We start from the raw sequence: 19,461 nt of genomic DNA, 5'->3' as shown, positions 1-19,461 counted from the left end.
TTAGAATAGGAAGCTGAACAAAAGCTCTTTCTGTCTGCTGGGCTCCTGAGAGTCTAAATGAGGGATTAAAATGGCTTTATTTCAACAGAACACGTTTTGTCATCTGATCTCTGTCTGTGACATGGTTAAGAATAAGTAACTTATGGCTGCACTCTTAAGAGGGAAACAAATCCCTGAATATCATGCTTTGTTCGCTTTAGGATGGCAAATCATTAATTGCTTGTTTATCAGGGGGGGAAAAAAAGGCCATAACCTTTATTTTAAAATAAAATTTTTTATTTTTTACAATTTTCTTTTAAAACAAACACTATTTCCAAAAATCACTGCTGCAAGGAGGAATGAGGCAAGGAAGGAAGGGAGCAGAAGGGAAGAAGAAAAAAGACTCTGAGGCTGCAATCGTAATGCTCAGGCACATCAGAGAGGCCTTTGCTGTGACACTGTCCACTCACTGCTGCTCACAGAGGAGGAAACACAGCGAATGCCCTAGGACATGAGGGAAAGGGTCAAAGGCAAACATTCCCATCACAGAAACCCCTAAAAATGGATATCAATTTGTACTCACTCCAGCAACGTGCCTCCCCCTTCTTGCAATCCAATTTCTAAGGTTCTAACCTAAATAAGTTAGCAAAGTTATAGTCAAAGATTTACACACACAAAAGTTCATCGCATACATCATTGATATTAACAAAGGATCCAAAGCAACCAAAAATTTCAACAGTGTGGGCATGGATAATAAAGTAAGGTCGAGTTACAGGAAATCTACTTTCAAAGATTTAAAGAGATAAGAAATTACTTATGATACCATGTTAAATGAAGGAAAAATAGGATACCAAGCTATATATATATGACTCTCAAGCCTGTTTAAATACTACACATGATAAATGCATTTTTAAATACTGAAAGGAAATTCATAAACATACCTGCAGAGATTAGGTTTGTTCTACATGGAGGGATGATGGATTTTCATTCTCTCTTCTCTAACAAGCATACACATGACTTTTATATCAGAAAAAAAATTATTTTAAAATATGCCTACCCTAAAATAACTCATTTGAGATAGTAACTGTCAGTCTTAGGGACAGGCTGCTAAAGTCGAAGGTCGACTTTAAAAAATGAAAAGATTTAAATCCAAACAGCGTGTGTTCTAAAAAGGACAGAGATTGCGTGTGCCATAGTCCAGATTTTTCCTCTGTCTTGGCTGCTGGCTCTGTGATATTAAGCTCTGCAGGGAGTTCTACTGGAGAACCCATTCCTTCTACCTGCAGCAACCACAGCACCTTAAACAACCTCTTAGGACACGATTCTCACCTCTCAGTGTGAGGATACAAGGAAAGAGAAAGGAAGAGCCCTAGTCTCTTAAGAGAAAGAGGTTTTTCTTATAAAACTTATCAAAGTGACTCAAAACCAGATATACACAATCTGAAATATAAGTCGTGAGTTATGCTCAAGGACCGGGTATAAAAGCCACTTATTTCTCAAAAATGCATATAAAGCAAGAGCTACAGGCGCCCCCTTGTGGCAAGCCTCACTACTACGACGAGGACCCATCCGTTTCCCGGTCCTCTGCCGCGGCCTCCAGTGCAGTTACAGCCCCATAACAACCTACTGTGCTGAACATAGAGCACCCAAAGCAGCTGGTACTATTTGTTTTCAAGACTTTTTGATTTAGACCCCAGAAACACCTATTTGAGGATGGATGGGAAGGGAAGAGGAAAAAAATGCAAGATGTGCATGGGTGGTGGGCTGCTGTCCAGGGGTCAAAGCTAGGGGTGGGGGGGAGGCAGGGTGGGGTGGGGTGGGGTTGGATGGGGTAGGGGAGTCTGTGCATACATACCATGGGCTTCCCACGTGGCGTTAGTGGTAAAGAACCTGCATGCCAATGCAGGTTAGACGTAAGAGATGTGGGTTCAATTCCTGGGTGGGGAAGATCCCCTGGAAAGGAATGCCAACTCACTCAAGCATTCTTGCTTGGAGAATCCCACAGTCAGAGGTGCCTGGCAGGCTACAGTCCATAGGGTCACACAGAGTCGGACACGACTGTTTTAGCACACACCATGGGCTGCCACACGGCAGGGACCTATAGGATAAAGATCTCCCTCCCCAAGAGTATTCACTGATTTTACAAAGTTATAAAGCAAAAAGTTTTACATTTACAATTCGTGAACTTTGTGCTTAGAAGTTGTTTTACTTATCAATGTTAGAGCAGCTATCACCAACTCAGGCACAGTTCCAAAACAGAGTTCCTGTTGAATCTGGCCATAAAGTTTTTTTTTTTAAGCTTGTTAAAATCTTGTAAGGTAAGAAAGTTTTCATTATACTTTAAAAAAGATACTAATCACTAATAAGTTGATTTCATGCTAAAAGTGGTGGCCTCACATTTAGAAAGATGAGAAACACCACCGTTTTGAACATCAAAATGGATTAATTAATCCCAGTGTCCCAGGCAAGATGGGAGATGGAGAAATCCTCTCACTGCAACCTGACCAAATGGCTCTTGGAGAGAATTAAAGAGCTTAAAAGAGGTCAGTATTGCAAATCTGATAGAACACAGAACACTGAAGGGACCAGATACTGATTCTGAGAAAAGATAATCTTCCTCTCAGAAAGGGATTAGCCAAAAACCTTGACGTTCTGGGCAGGAGGATTGCAACAAACAGCCAAAAGCTGAGCAAATCATCCCAGTTCTCTAGGGAGACGGTGCTTGTGCTTCTCTGTGGCCCACCCAGGCCTCCTTCCAGAAAAGAATCCCCTCCAGTGCTAGGGTGAAAACACATGGCAGGAAGGTGCTGCCTTGGTCCTGAACGAGTAAAGGGGAGCATTTTCAAGGATGTGTAATAAACCGAAGCAGCCCAGCTGGGCCAGGTCCCCATCCAGGTGGGCTCCAGCATAGCATCAAGACAAAGAACTTCTAATCATGAGGCTGAACTGGGAATATGAATCCAACCCCTTTCCACCTCTCCAACCTCTAGAAGAACGTTTTATTTTTTTCTCCCTCCTAACAAGGTGGGATTGAAATACTTGACAGTCCTGTTTGAGATAAACCAACATGCTGGACAGGGAAGAAAAAATATTAAAAACTTGAGAGTCTTAACAAGACACTTCAGGAAGAATCCTTCATGTGTCGCCTGTATAGGGAAAGCATTATAAGGAGAGGGGAAAAATATGAAGGCCAAGGTTTCCATTTGTCCAGAAAAAGGCGGAATAGAGAATTCTCACTCTGCCCAGCTGAAATTCAAAACCGGGAGCACCCCTGAAAGCACAGCCTTGCTCCACCGGAAGCATCCTGGGATGATCACGACGGGTTAGTATTGTGAGTTGTGTCACCAGAATTTGACAATGGCATTAAAACAGGAAGAGGTGACTTGGCACCCCCCGCTCCAGCTTCCCAGGCGTCCTAACCCAGAAGGGAGGCAGCGATCACGACAGCTTGATGGGAAGGTCCTCCCCGTATTTCCGGAGCAGCTTCTGATGGTTGTGGTCCACCGACCACTGCTGGGGCAGGTGCCTGGGCTGCATGGAGTCCAGGAAGTGCTGCCGCCAGCGGCTCTCCAGCTGCATGAGGGAGCGCAGCCCACCCTGGGTGTGGCGCTGCACCACCTTCAGCCCGTGAGGAACGTAGTTTTCATTGGAAATCCTGCCAAGATACGAAGGACAAGGGTCTGAGGAAAGCAAGCACAGGACAGCATCTCAACGGCTCCAGGTGCTGTGGGCCAAGGGGCTGCCATGGAGTACACAGAGAGGCTACGGAGTCCTGAGGGGTGGCTACTCTGATGCTTTTAAAAACATCTTTCCCATAACTGACTTTTTAAAAATAGTTCAAACATACTAAGCACCATCGATCCCAGAGAAGGCATCTGGGGATTCTGGGCTATACTTGTGGGAAAGCCACTGCATAACACTCAACCCTACTATCGGGGGCCCCACTGCCTAGCAGATGACGGGTGGAGAACAGAGGTCTTTCATTTACTCAAGGGTTTCCTTCCTATCGGCTCACCCTTCTTCTTTTTTAATATTTATTTATTTGACTGCGCTGAGTCTTGGTTGCAGCACGGGGGATCGTCAATCTTTGTTGCAGTATGCGGAATCTTTAGCTGTGGCCTGTGGGATCTAGGGCTTCCCGGTGGCTTAGATGGTGAAGGACCCACCTGCAGTTCAGATCTAGTTCTATCAGATCCAGGGGAAGAACCTAGGCCCCAGCATTGGGAGCACAGAGTCTTCGCCACTGGACCACCACGGAAGGCCCTCGCCCTTCTTTTAAGCTACGCATCCTGATCGATACTTAGTCTTTATATGAGCTCTTCAATCAGCCCACGTGTTCCGGGTTTTGATCACAGTGTAATACCTGAACGTAAAATAAAGGCGGCATATTTCTTTGATGCCTTCATTCTCATACAAAGAAATGCCAAGCCACATCCACAAGACGTGTTTGGGTCACAGCAAAATGCTACCGTGGTTGCTCAGTTGCACAGCTCGTGCTGTTTAATGAGAAGATGAAGCCCTGCCTCCTTTCTCACTAAGATGCCTTGTGAACAGTGCCGTCAGCTCCTGTGAATGAAAGGATTTCCCTGTCTGGGATTCAGTTCCCCTCCCTGGGTCCACACCCCACTCTCAATCCTCCCTGTCTAGCCTGTTCGTGTCCTCTGGGTATTTGTGGGGCATTTTCTTATTTAGCTCACAGGCATACCATTAACTTGCCTAACTTCCCCCAAATGGCTGTTCTTCTTGGTCCTAGACATCCAAGCCCAGCACCCTCCCATTCAAGGCAGCAAGATGAATTTACTAGAAAGGGGAAATGTAGCTGTTTTAGGAAATACTTTTGGGAACTGGTTAAAGGAGCCAGTCTCCTTAATTCGTAATATAACCTTAACCTTAATTTTGAGGTATCTAAAATAAAGTTTGGAAAATAATCTTAAGAATAATTTTTAAATCTTGAGAGATTTAAAAAAATACAGGATATGATGTTAGCAGAAATCAATAAGAAATCTAAATCCTACCTCACAGGGTTGTTATAAGAAATAATTAAGGCAATTAATATAAAGTTTATTAACTGGGCTAAACAGATTAGCATATCTATAAAAATTTGTTCAATAAATATTAGTTGCTATAATTGTTTATGGTTGTTTTTTTTTTTTTTAATAACAAAACACTATAGGCAACCAGCAGCACTATCAGGATTTGTGAACTTATCAATTACTTTAATCCCTGGAAAGAACTGACAAGTTGGGAAGCAAACTATAATAGGCAGCCCAGAGTTTTTATCATCTGGGCCAAGTTGCCAGTCATTTCTCAGGACTATAAAATGCCTCTCATCTAGGGACACTGAGTTAAATGATATGAATTCAGTGAATTCAACTAGGTACTCAGGGGGAAAGAGAGAGAAAGCAAGCAAGGAAGCAAAAACTAAAAAGTAATTTAAATACTAACAGCAATCCTGGCCAGCATGCCATTCAGCAGGCCAGGCAGGTTAGAGACAGGAAACAAGAACCCCTGTGTCTGAATTCCCACCAACCTGAATACGGGAAAAGATGCAAAACCACACACTGTTCGGTGCTGACCGGAAGATTTCCTTCCGCAGAGAAAGCATAAGGTTCAACTCCAGCGCCTTTGAACTCTCCTGCTCATTAGGAAAATGGCTGGACATACGGACATGATCTTAAAAGGTCAAGGACAGAAAGCAAGCCTCCTCTAGAAAGTTAATCAGCAAATAGATTGCTCTGTCCCACCTGCCTGGTTATCTTGAGCCACACAGACTAAGTCGGGGTGAGCCCGAGGCTGCCGCAGGGCACCTGCTCTGCCCTACAGGCACTCAAACCGAGCAGTGGGCGTAAAGACACTGGCCCAGTCCTCACTCCCCTCTGAGCAGGACCGCAGATCCTACCTGGTCTCCAGGCTGGCTGCCTCCTGAAGCATCTCCTCCGTGACCGTGTCTGTGCGATAAAACTCTCGCAGCGCCTGCAGCAGCTCCTCCTTCCGGTGCGCAGGCAGGCTCTCGGCGTTGAGCAGGGCCCTGGCCCCCGAACGCACCTGCCGGCGCTCAGGATCCTCCAGCAGGCGCAAGCCCTCCTCGGAGCCAATGGGGGCCTGGAACTCCCTGGCCAGCTGCTGCTTCAGGTGGTTGTCGTAGTAGTTGGAGATGGCGTGGCAGGAGGTGCAGAGCAGCAGTACATCGTGGGAGTTGTGGTCCTTCATCTCGATGGGGAAGTGCTTCCGGTACTCGTGCGGGATCACATTCTTCCTAAGGGAGCCGGCACAAGGCAGCGCGCATTAGCCGACGACACAGACTGAACACGGAGTCGGCAGGCGGCCTACTGGGATTCTGATCTGGGCCTAAACACGACTGAGGAGCTGGGGCCCCGCAACCCAACCGCCATGACATAAAGGCCCGACTACCTATTCCAGTCTCCGCCCACCTGCCTGTGGCCCTTGGGTCCCCCTCTCCTTGAAGTGGGTGCAGACCACCGGCTCCCCGACTCCTCTGGCAAGCCAGGGCTAGGAAGAGGCTAATAACCACCGCTGGGAAGGCTGTGCTCCCCAACGGAAAAGTATCTGAGAAATGAAAAGAAATTCCAATGGCCTTTAACATCTGGAAAATAACTCTCTCAAAGCACGCAGCAGGTAACTGCTACTCCCGAAATTTTGGAAGCCTGGTGACCTGTAAGAGCCCATTTCCTTCATCTGAAGACTCCCATACTCTCAAATTATTTCCCTGGTTATTCATCAAAGTCCATCATTGTCTTCTAAGGAGAACTAAGCTCTCAGGGAAAACTGCTGCCCGCCACAACTATTTGTCTCACTTTGCAAGAAGAGATAGGAGCCAAGTGAGTTATCACACTTCAGTAGTCAGGAGAAAGCCCAGGTGTCTGGGTACCCAGGCCCAGTGGTAACGTCACCTTTATTGCCTGGGGACGTTGACGCATAATAATCTCAGACTATTCCAGAGGGTGCCTTCAGGTCACCTGGATACTGATGTACCCAGGGTCACAAAGCCTGTGAGCCACTCAGGGGAGGATCAGGAGGACACAGAAAGGCAGCTTCGGAAGGAACTGGTCTCCGTTCCTTCATGAGCGAAAAGGAATGACTCTCTCATGGCAAACTGTTTTGACAAGAGGGTTTCATTCCAGAAACCAAAAACTGGCTCCGGTGGGGGGCAGGGGGATCATGGCAGGCACCACCACAGCAAGGCCAGGCAGAGTGTCGAAGCTCTCAGGGATGCTGGGATGCCCCCTGGGGACAAGTCTCTAAGCGAAAGGGGACAGACTCAACCAAGCCCACCGAGGGCCCTGCATGTGGCCTGAAGGGCAACTTCCATCAGAGGCAGACAAGAGGGCAGCCCCAGCCTGCTGAACACTCACCGAATGTACGAGTCTTTCTTGCCACACACCACACACAGGTTCTCTTTAACCATCAAGTAGTAGTCTCCTGGGGATTCGGGTCTGCCCGCAGGTTCAAACTGCAGCTTGACCACAAAAGGCTCTTCACTCACCAGCTCTTAGGGGAAAGAGGCAGCATTAGCGCGTGACCACCCGCCCACCTCTCCCTGCGGGAAGAAGCACCACCTCAGTGGTTCTCTGCTGTATCCTGGGCAGGGATCACTATTTCTGGGCTTTGAACAGCTCCATCCTGCGTGTGTCTAGGGCTCTCTGCCTTCTACGCATCGCAACCCTCTCCCTTATCTTAGGCCCACTCCAGTCAGTACCTGCATGCACCTAATTATAAATCAAGTAAGACGGCTGAATCTCAAACCTCCGATGCCTTTGTCCAGGTACCACTGAGCCTTTCTTCGATCACAAGTGCAGAGGGGCTGTCCATCAGGAGCGTGGAGAAAGCAGTTATCGTAGAGAGGTGATTTTCTGGGGGGAAGGGAGAGAGAAATCTAAAATGTGGAGCAAACTATTGATCAAGGTATCAGCTACCTTCCTATATTCTGAGTGACCCAAGCCATTCAACACTAGGGTCATATGTTACATTTATGGGGGACAAAAAAACATGGTGAGAAACCATGTTTATTCCTCCATCTACAATGGGCTAGGAAAGAGAAATTAAAGTGAATTAGTTTATATCATTAGTTTTTATATTTATAGATTGGGAAATTGGGGAGTAAGTTGGCTAGTGTTTACATGGTTCTACCATGAACGCAAGCAGGAACAGAACATGAAGAAATTTCCCTGTAATCACTGGATTAAACCAAGTCAATTAAAATTCAAGCTAAAGTAATGAGTGCCTTGTGGATTTATTTCTGGCTCATATGCAATACTTGCTTCAATTTAATCATCCAATTCCTAAAGGCATTTTGCTTAGAGGAACCAAACTTCCACTTCAAAGTATTTATTAGTCATCATTCTTCAATAGAGACATAAGCTGTACAGGAAAATTCTCATTGACTAGAGAATAACATAAGTTTAGGGCCTGGATACCATTCTAAACAATCAAATGCCAAATGAGTAAGAAATCAGATGATTCATTTCTCCTGAAAAGTCTGAGGCACTTCATGTTACTTTGCTCTCCTGAGGCAAGCAAGGAATAATAATTATACCCCCTGGTGGCTCAGATGGTAAAGAATCTGCCTGCAATGCGGAGGATCCAGGTTCAATCCCCAGGTCAGGAAGATCCCCTGGAGAAGGGAAATGGCAACCCACTTCAGTATTCTTGCCTGGAGAATCCCATGGACGGAGAGGCCTGGAGGGCTACAGTCCACGGGGTTCACAACTGAGGGACTACACTTTCACTTTTCTCATCTATAGTAGAAATACAGATCTAAGGTTGTATCAAGGTCAGTGGCAAAGCTAGGTTAAGCACTCCTCATTTCCACTTCCACTGCTCAAAAATAAAACAGTAGAAGGGTAAAAGGGAAAAGTACACAAATAAAGGCTAGCTCCAAATGTCCTTAAAGGAAAGGAAAAATAAAAATCCTCGGAGAGCCTCTGCCATCTTACCACACAAGCCTTCTTCCCAGACCCAGGGTAAAGCATCATGCCTTTTGCTGCAGGCTGGGCCACTGAACCTACTAGACACAGAACGACTCAGTTACCTGGCAGAATAGCCCACTCCCAGGGGCTTTCTTTTATGTTTTCTGGGGTCTCTCCCTTGGTGGTTGCCTGGCATCGTTCCATCAGCTTTGGACTTCTTATTTCTTGTCTTCTGCTGAGATTCTGTTGCTTCCCCATTAACCTCTTCTCCTGATCGGCTAAGCCCTTTGCTTCGGAATGGGATATCTACCACATCCTGACATTTCTCTAAGATTTTTCTCCAGACAATGTGGTCATCGTTTTCTTCTAGAGTCGAATTCCTAGAGAAAGGGTATCCAAGAAGATGGAGAAAGAGAGCCACTGAAATCTGGGCATCCCTGGCAGCATAAATTACCTAAAGAGAAAAGTCAGAGATCAGTAGAATCCAGAAGGCGAACCAGAGAGAGAGCAAGTTCAAAGTCAGTCACAAAGGTAAGAGACCGCTTCCAGGTTCTAACTCAAGATGCACAGTAACTCAGGTACCATCTACTCCTTAAAACCTTTTCATTACAAAAAAAAATCAAACTAGACAAAAATAAATCAAGTGGTATAATGAATCCTCATGTAACATAGAATAATGACTTATTAGAATAGGTCATGCTTGAAATTCCTAATCTATATAAATCAGTGAAGTTTCCTTCTATCTGCTATCTGTCTTCTATCTTCTATGTATTCTATCTTCTATCTGTCCAAACCTGCTGGACAGATTTTCTTCCAGCTTGGGGTAGGGTGCTTATCACAGGTCTGACAGCTAGTACATGAATTTCACTTTGGAAATGGTCATCACCTAGGACAACTGACACCAAGATTCATTAAGAGGCCTGTGTGACTACTGATCAGAAGCAAACTGCTGTACATACTAATATGATGTGTAAAACAAGAAAAACAGCTTCAAACGTGGACCTCAGATCAAAAGTCACAAGGGTCTATTTCTGGAATTTATGTATTTAACAATACTAAGTCATTCTCTCAAGCAACTAGGCACAGGCAAGCTGGTCATAAATAAAAGTAGTCAAAACTATTAATTTTATTAATAGCTCTTCCTAACAAAGCATGTAAGGACTTTAATTAAAATTCCTTTAATTCACCTTTAATAATCAAGCCTGGTAAATAACACTATTAGTATGGATCTTTTTTCTGTGTGTTCTTTTAGAACAACAAAAAAAGAACAGAATATTAGAAAAAGAAATTTGGATAAAATTTTCCACGTAGAAAATTTACAACCATCTACATATCTGTCAGCAAGCAGTCTTCCACAGGAAAAGAAGGTGTTTGAATGTGAAGAGTGGAGAATACTTTTTTAACAAATTGTTTTCAAATGATAAGGAATCCAAGGCACTTTCAACAAATGGTGCTGGAGTAGCTGGCTATCTACATGCAAAAGGATAAATTTGGACTCCTACTTCAGACCGCACACAAAAATTAACTCAAAATGAATTATGAACCTAGGTGTAAGAGCTAAAACATATGATTCTTTGAAGAAAACATAAGAGTAAGTGTTCATGACTTTAGGTCAGGCAACAATTTCTTAGATATGACAGCAAAGGCATCAGGAATAAAAGAAAAAAACAGATAACTGGACCTCATCAAAATTAAAACTTTCATGCTTCAGATGATCCCATCAAGTAAGTGAAAGGAAAATTTGCAGAAAATGGGAGAAAGTATTTATAAATTATGTATCTGATAAGAGATTAGCATCCAGAATATATAAAGAATATGTATGCATACACACACACACACATCTGTGAAAACTCAACAATTTAAAAACAAACAACATAATTAAAATGTGAACAAAGGATCTGCATAGACACTTCCCCAAAGAGGATACAACATTAGCCAATAAGCACATGAAAGATGCTCAGCATCATTGGTCACTAGGGAAATATAAATTAAAACCAAATCAGACACAATATGGAAAGTTGGAACCCTTATACATTGCTGGTGGATTACTTTGGAAAATAGTTTGGCAATTGCTGAAACAGTTAACATAAAGTTACCATATGACTCAGCAATTCCACTGTAGGCTGTTTACCCAAGAGAACTGAATATGTATGTCCACATAAAAACTTATACACAGATATTCAGAGCGGCATTATTCATAACAGCCTAAAAAAAGGAAAGCAACTTAAAACTCTACCAAATGATGGACAAATGTGGTCTATCTATACAATGAAGTATATTTAGCAATGAAAAAAAAATGAAGTAACAAGTCACATGAGTTACTGCAGTAAACTCACATTACTGCTTTGTTTTACTGAGTGTACAGAGTTTGGGTTTTGACAAGTCTAAGTTATATAGTGGCTAAACCACAGAGGATCTGGACCTAGTAATATCAGGGGTGGCAGAGGTTGGGGGCAAAGTGGGCAAAAGAGGGATTATGGGAAAATCTACATATTAAATAATGAGATAACCAGCACCACCTCTTCCACTCAGCTACCAGAATATAGGCTGTAGGCTTATACTTCTTGGGTAGAAGACTAGAAGATTCTAGTGGCCTGAGAGAAAAGACTTACAGTTACCGACATTTGATTATAGCTTATAGTTACTGATAATAAAACTCACTAGTCAAAAAAATTTGGCCATATGTGCTGTGCTCTCATGCCATTTCTTTAAATGTCAAGTTTAAATATTATTTTCTATATCTTACAAAATCTCATTAAGCATTATGCTTATAATTAAAAAAACAATAAACATTTTGAATGAATAAGAGTCTTTGGAAATTCTGAACTTTCATAACAATATGGATCACAAATCTGGTTTCAAATTTGGTGGCAATTAACCTTTTCTCCCCAATGTTTTATTTTGAAAGTTTCAAACCTACAGAAAAGAATGACAACTAACATTCACAATTGTCAACATGTGCTTTATCTCTTTATAATACATACACCAAATACTTCTCTTTTGGCTGAACACATTTCAATATTGAGTTGCAGCTACTATGATACTTCATCCTTAAATACTTTGGTGCATATCTTCTAAGAACAAGGACATTCTCCTACATAGTCACACCACTGTCACACCCACTTTAACGCTGATAAAATACAATAATACACGGTTGCCTTCTAATGTCTCCAACTGTCCCAAATATGTCTTTTAGAGATGCTGCATGACTCAGGATTTTTCGTATATTTACAGAATTGTGCAACCTTCATATATCAATTTTAGAACATTTTCATCCGCCCAATAAAAAATCTTCTATCCTTTAGCAGTCATCCCCTACTTCTTCCAGTCCTAAGCAACCACCAATTTGTTTTGTCTCTACAGATCTGCCTGCACTGAACTCTTCATATAAATGGACTCACACAATATGTGATCTTGTATAACTGGCTTCTTTCACTTTTTAGCATAATGTTTTCAAGACTCATCCATGTTGTAGCATGTACCCTTTTAACCGTTGAATGATATTCTATTCTGTGGCTATACTGTATTTTATTATTCATTCATCAATTGGCACTTGATTCAATTGGCCAGTAGATTCAATTGGTGCTTTAATGTCTCCTTCATAAATAAAAATGGATAGGCAAGGATCTAAACATTTGAAAAAAAAATCTTTAATATGAAAGACAAAGACCAAATCAAACATTTAAAATTAAAAATTCAGAGGAAAAGGAGGCAATGCAGGAAGGAAAAAACAAAAACCTTCAGAACCTTTAATACTCTAAGATAATAGAAGATATTATTAAACAAAAATGAAAAGTTATTTTAAAGGTGAATATTCAGAGAAGACCAGGAGCTCTTATAACAATAGGAATAATTAAAAATGTGAGTGACATATTGAAAGATAAACTTGAAATTTCCCAGAAGATAAAACAAAAAATATAGAGATGGAAAATCAAAGAGAAAACATTTTACTAAGACAACAAGAAGATTAACTCAAGGGATCCAATATACATACAATACGAATTCTAGAAACAAAAGAAAGGGAAATTTCCTAAGAAATGTTATGAGGGTGATACCCTGAACTGAAAGACATGAGTTTCCAGATCGAAAGGGTCCACTGAATTCTAAGACTACAGGGGAAAATGTCTCACACTAATGTATATCATCATGAATTTTAAAACTAAGAATAAAGAAGAAAAAACGAGTCACATACTCAGCATCAACACTGGAAGCTACAAGCAGCTCTGTCTTCAGAGTTCTGAAGGAAAATGATTTCCACCCTAAAATGCTATCCTCAGCCAAAGTATCAGTTAATAGAGAGGAAACAAGTATCTTTTCAGACGTGCAGCGTGTCATAAATTAACTTCTCATTCTCCTTTTCTTAGGAAGCTATTTTCAATGTATTCCACCGGGACAAGAAAGTAAAAAGACACAAGATTTGTAAAACAGAGGACATGCTATAGCAGAGAGGTGTAGAGAATTCCCACTCTGACGGTAAACACAAAGAGGATGAGAGTCTGGCAGGCAGGGCTACAGAGCAACCAGTCCTGAAAGTAACAGAAAGACCAAGGACTCCACGAGGGCCAGCTCCAAGGGAAACTTAAATGACTAAGTTACCTGACTGTGTCTGAACCAGCAGAGAGGAGAGTCTGCAGTAGACATAGTTAACAGGTATACAGAAAACTAAGCAAATGAAAATATAAATGACTACTCCTGGGAAATCAAAGAGTTGTATAAGAAAAATACTTAACTGCAATTGACTATGTGGAGCAGCTATAAATAATATCAATATAAGTAGATATTAATCTGATAAAAATGACAATTTACCTCTGTTGGGAGCATGGGGGAGGGAAGAAGTATCTGTATGGGGATATAGGAATTGCAAGAGCACTAAATCTTGCTGTTTTCCACAGCAAGAAATCAAAAGATAATATATAGAAAAGGAAAGAGTAATATATGCAATTTTACAATATAATGATAATTATCAGAAAAAAATGAAATTGGTTGCCTCTGAAAAGAAGGAAGAGCAATTAAGAATGAGGGAGGAAGGCAGGAGAACTACTTGCTGTTCCTTATAATAAGTCTTATAACACTGTTTTTTTAAAGTATGCATTTTTATTCATGATAAAAATTTTACATTTTTCTGAAATCCCTGGCATATAGTAAATGCTCAAAAAAAAAAAAATAGAACAAGGAGTCTTACCCTTTTATTCAAGTGGCATGTACATTATTATAGAGCATTTATCTTGAGTATCATCAAGGAGGCTATTTTAAGGCATTTCCACCCAACATATTTCATTTTGAGGCTTAGAGTTTTTAATTATACTTTACAAGCAATGACTCTTCCACTCTTCAGCTACTCTGATAAGAGAAGTACCTGGTCCTCAGAAAGATTCTCAGCATCCCAGTTGCTGCAGCGAAGCAGAAGGGACTTGTCAAGAGGAAAGTTCAAAACAGTCTCAGAGAGTGATTTCAGGCTAAGCCCATTAGAGAGCAAATTGTTTCTACAAGAAATAAATAAAACCATGTGTCAAAAATGGGCAAAGGACAAGAACAGGACAAATGACAGATACTCAATCTCACTACATCAAATAAAACAAAAAGTATATACAATTTTAACCTCCATCAGATTATGAAGATCTTTAAAAATAACTACATCTAGTATTGTGGAACATGAAGAATTAAATTACAGTCTAATCTAAAATTTGTGAGCTGAACATCTGTTCAATCTTCATGAAAAAGTTTGTCAATAAATGTTGTTTGTTGTTCAGTTGCTAAGTCGTGTCCAACTCTTTGTGACTCCATGAACTGCAGCACGCCAGGCTTCCCTATCCTTCACCATCTCCCAGTTTGCTCAAACTCCTGTGCATTGAGTCAGTGATCGTATCCAACCATCTCATCCTCTGTCATCCCTTTATTCTCCTGCCTTCAATCTTTCCCAGCATCAGGGTCTTTTCCAGTGAGTCAGCTCTTCCCATCCGGTGGCCTAAGTACTGGAGCTTCACCTTCAGCATCAGTCTTGCCAATAATATTCAGGGTTGATTTTCTTTAGGATTGACTGGTTTGATCTCCTTGCTGTCCAAGGAACTCTTAAGAGTCTTCTCCAGCACCACAGTTTGAAAGCATCAATTCTTCAGCACTCAGCCTTCTTTATGGTCCAGCTCTCACATCTATACATGACTACTGGTAAAACCATAGGTTTGACAGTACGGATCTTTGTCAGCAAAGTGATTTCTCTGCTTTTCAATATGCTGTCTAGGTTTGTCATAAACCTAGGAATGTCTAGGTTTCCCCATTCTTCCAAGAAGCAAGCAATCTTTTAATTTCATGGCTGCACCCACCATCCACAGTGATTTTGGAGCTCAAGAAAATAAAGCATGTCACTCTTTCTATTTTCCCCTCATCTATTTGCCATGAAGTGATAAAACCAGATGCCATGATCTTTGTTTTTTTGCTGAGTTTTAAGCCAGCTTTTTCACTCTCCTCTTTTACCTTCATCAAGAGGCTCTTAAGTTCCTCTTCACTTTCTGCCATTAGGGTGGTATCATCTGCCTATCTGAGGTTGTTGATATTTCTCCCAGAAACCTTGACTCCAGCTTGTGATTCATTCAGCCCAACATTTCACATGATGTAGTCTGCATATAAATTAAATAAGCAGGGTGACAATATACAGTCTTGACTCCTTTCCCAATTTTGAACCAGCCTGTTGCTCCATGTCCAGTTCTGTTACTTCTTGACCTGCATACAGATTTCTCAGGAGGCAGGTAAGGTGGTCTGGTATTCCCATCTCTTTAAGGATTCTCCACAGTTTGTTGTGATCCACACAGTCAAGGCTTTTTTAGCTATCAAAATTTTGAACAGGAATATTCTGTGATTTGATAATTCTACTTCTAGTAAATTATCCTCAGGCAAATGTACATAAAACAATCTTCATTACAGCACTATGTATAGTAGCAAAGAACTGGAAATAATCTAACACCCTCAATAGAAGACTAGTTAAATATTCATGCAATTAAATTCCATATAGCTGTTAAAAATGTGGATCTATATTGATGTGAAAAGATGTCCATGACATATTAGCAAAGTAAAAAGCAATTATGAAAGAAAACGTATGTTATGAACTCTTTGTATTAATATATATACAGTACACAATAAATGTGTGTATGTGACTCTAGGTATGTGAGAGAGAAGAAGCACAAAGAGTTAAGTAGAAAAATATTAATCAAATGTTAGTGATGCTATCTCTAGGTGTAGGGTTTGGGGTGATCAGAAATCCTTACATTTTTTATATTAGAATTGGCTAGTGTTTGTGCATTACTTTTCAAATTTGAAAAATATGATAAGGCTATCTTCACTGAGGGAGTGAAGATACCATAAAATCAAATAATCCTCTACTCCTTTAACACTTTCTGATTAAAATAGCTGCAGGGAGGCGAAAAAAATTAACTTAGCCAAAGATTGGAGAGTTCAAACAAAGGTTAATGTAAAATTAAGAATATATCAGTCCAAAAGTAAAAAGAACAAATCAGTCTACACAAGTGAGGCTGACTTCCTGGTTACCAGGTGAGAGCTTAGAAGTTTTAGAGGAAGCTAGGAGATGAGGTTCCCGTCAGTTGTTAGATAAACAGGACTCCCTCAGTTACTCTGAAAAATGAAATCATTGTAATGATAAAGAAAAGGAAGTCTTTCCTTACAAAAACAAGCAGTAGGTTGATGGATTTCATCACCCCCAAACGGCAGCACTGACTAAAAAGTTAAAAAAAAAAAGTCCAGATATTCTTATGTGAAATATATAAGGTCAGGGTCCAATTGATGGGAATGAAGACTTTGGGGTAAACAAAGTACTTTCTCTTTAAAATCTTTTCATGTTTTCCTTTATAATAGTAATTATAAAAGAAATGAATGCTTATTGTTAAAAATGCAGACAACAGAGAAGAGTAATCGGTGAAAAGTAGAAGTCCTCCACCCCCTCACTTCCATTCCTCAAGAATATGACCCTTATGAGTTATGCTGCAGCCCTTCCAGACACTTTCTACAGATAAGCAAAGAGGTGGCTAGATGGGGGAGCAGATACAGTGTTTTAGTATTTGTTCTGGTTTTGTTCTGAAACTTACTCTATCACTTAATGCATCGGGGACCTCCTTCCATGACAGTAAATACTTACTTTATCCTTTTTTGTTTATTTTTTAAATTTTACTTCCGGCTGCATGGATCTTGGTTGCTGCGCACGGGCTTTCTCCGGGGCTGCTCTCTAGCAGCAGTGTGCAGGCTTCGAACTGCAGCGGCTCCTCTTGTTGGGGAGCACGGGCTCTATGCATGTGGGCTTCAGCAGTTGTGGGCTACAGGCTTAGTTGCTCTGTGGCATGCGGGATCTTCCAGGACCAGGGATTGAACCTGGGTTCCCTGCATTGGCAGGCAGATTCTTGCCACTGGACCACCAGGAAAATCCTTATTTCAATCTTTTTAACATCTATCCAATTTATCAAGGCTTGGTATTTTGTAATTTTTGAAATCATTACCCTCATTGAAAGACAGCACTTGGTTTTTATTAATTCAATTCCATTTAGGTCATTAATCTTTTTTTAAATGTCATATTTGGGCAAGCTTCACATTTTTTGAGGATGAATTATAAACAAGAGGCCATCTTTGCCACTGCAAAGTTTCACTAGGAAACATTCCAGAATCATACACAAGTTTCAATAATTGCCTGGAAAATCCCATGGATGAAGGAGCCTGGTAGGCTGCAGTCCACAGGGTCGTGAAGAGTTGGACACGACTGAGCGACTTCACTTTCGCTTTTCACTTTCATGCATTGGAGAAGGCAATGGCAACCCACTCCAGTGTTCCTGCCTGGAGAATCCCAGGGACACGGGAGCCTGGTGGGCTGCCGTCTATGGGGTCGCACAGAGTCGGACACGACTGAAGTGACTTAGCAGCAGCAACATACAATAAAAATATAGAGAGCATGAAGAAAAGAGAACAGCGTTACCAAGAAAATTTGTGTTCCTTTCCAAAGTCAAATGAAAGTATCAATCTCTTATAGCCAACATCAGGGACAACCTATAGCTAAAAGTGTTAAGTATAATGTCAAATTTCTTCTACTATAATGTCAAAATTTTTAAATTTTACTACTAAAGTATTCAATAATAAAATAAAGAATGTTTAAAATTTTATGATTTCATTAAAAATTAAAAAGCTTAATGCTTCATTCTTATATCTAGAGAAGTTTACAGTAATATTCCACTTTGGCCAAATTTTTATTTTGACACTTGGCCATTCTGCATTTAGCCATGTGAGCAAGGGTACTTATAACTTCTATACACTCACAATGCATGGGTGTGTGCTCAGTTGCTAAGTCATGTCTGACTCTTTTGCGACCCCATGGACTGCAGCCCTCCAGGCTCCTCTGTCCATGGGATTTTTCAGGCAAGAATACTGGAGTGGGTTGCCATTTCCTTCTCCAGGGTATCTTCCTGACCCAGGGACTGAACCCGCGTCTTCTGCACTGCAGACAGATTCTTTACCGCTGAACCATCAGGGAAGCCCACATACTCACAAAGAGGGCTGTAACTGGATAGAAAGTGATCTGGAAGGACAAATCAATCGAATGATCATGGTGCTGAAGGTGGCAGTAATGATGAGGATGATGACTGAAATTTACACATCACTCTGACTATATGTCAAACACTATTTCTAAGTTCTTTACATAGTTTAACCCATTCAATCCTCACACCAATCCTATGAGATGGGAATATTGCTATTTCTACTTTTTACAGACAAGGGAACTGAGGAATAGTGAGGCTCAGGAACTTGCCAAAGGTAACACAGCTGTTAAGAGGAAGATGGGGACTCCCGCCCACATAGTCCGCTCCAGAGTCAATTCCTGGCGGCTATACACATGTCCTCTAATAGCAGTAGCTGGGCACTATGGTGACCCAAGAACAAAAGAGCAGATAAAACCAAGGAGGGTCTTGGAAAGGAGGAATGGAAAAATCAGGCCCTTATTGCCTTTCCCTCCCCCATGAGGTAATTATTAATGGAGCAGTATAACCTGTCTTCCCTCCTACCCCATAGGGAGGAGGTATTTGCCTTACTCTCCCCCCCACCCAGTATACATGCCTCATCCAATCAGCAAATGACCCGCAAGACCCCATCCCACTCCTTGTACTCTGCCCTGGGTATAAAAGTGGACTAAGGATCCCCATTCAACATCAGTTCCCTTGAGCTGGTCCACTAACAGCGTCTCCCACTCTAATAAACTTTATTTCCTCTCATTCTGTCTCATGTTTGGAAATTCTTTTCCAACCCGCGCCCGGACCATGACAGGCACCTCTGGGGAGCCAGTGCTAGGGGGAGGAAGGCCTGATGGAAAGTGGCTTTTGCTGCTAGACTCCAAATACTTTTACTGAGCTAAAAAAATTATATAGTAAATATTTTAATATATTACTAGAAAAAAATTGACACTTTATGAGTTTTATTTACTAAGCCAAAATAGAATTTCATTTAATACTAAAAAACTATGATAAACATAGATTTTAATCAGGCTTTCTCTTGATTTATCAAATCATCCAAATGT

The 19,461-nt window shown here is 41.4% G+C and overlaps 1 protein-coding gene across 1 annotated transcript in view; it reads right to left on the bottom strand.

Moving 5' to 3' along the window:
- Positions 1-254: 254 nt before the first annotated feature.
- EXD2 (exonuclease 3'-5' domain containing 2) overlaps positions 255-19,461 on the bottom strand; it is a 59,448-nt gene continuing 40,241 nt past the window's right edge. Inside the window, exons 4-9 of the mRNA XM_004010746.6 lie at positions 14,263-14,389; positions 9,029-9,360; positions 7,744-7,850; positions 7,353-7,488; positions 5,879-6,235; positions 255-3,634 (exon numbers count right to left, since the gene is read on the bottom strand). Coding sequence (XP_004010795.2) covers positions 3,418-3,634; positions 5,879-6,235; positions 7,353-7,488; positions 7,744-7,850; positions 9,029-9,360; positions 14,263-14,389 — 1,276 coding nt within the window. The 3' untranslated portion in view covers positions 255-3,417. The remainder of the gene's footprint in view (positions 3,635-5,878; positions 6,236-7,352; positions 7,489-7,743; positions 7,851-9,028; positions 9,361-14,262; positions 14,390-19,461) is intronic.

This window comes from Ovis aries, chromosome 7 (genome assembly GCF_016772045.2).
Source record: "Ovis aries strain OAR_USU_Benz2616 breed Rambouillet chromosome 7, ARS-UI_Ramb_v3.0, whole genome shotgun sequence".
Taxonomy (NCBI): domain Eukaryota; kingdom Metazoa; phylum Chordata; class Mammalia; order Artiodactyla; family Bovidae; genus Ovis; species Ovis aries.
Note: the sequence above shows the minus strand (reverse complement) of the source record. Positions and strands in the feature narration are given on the sequence as shown.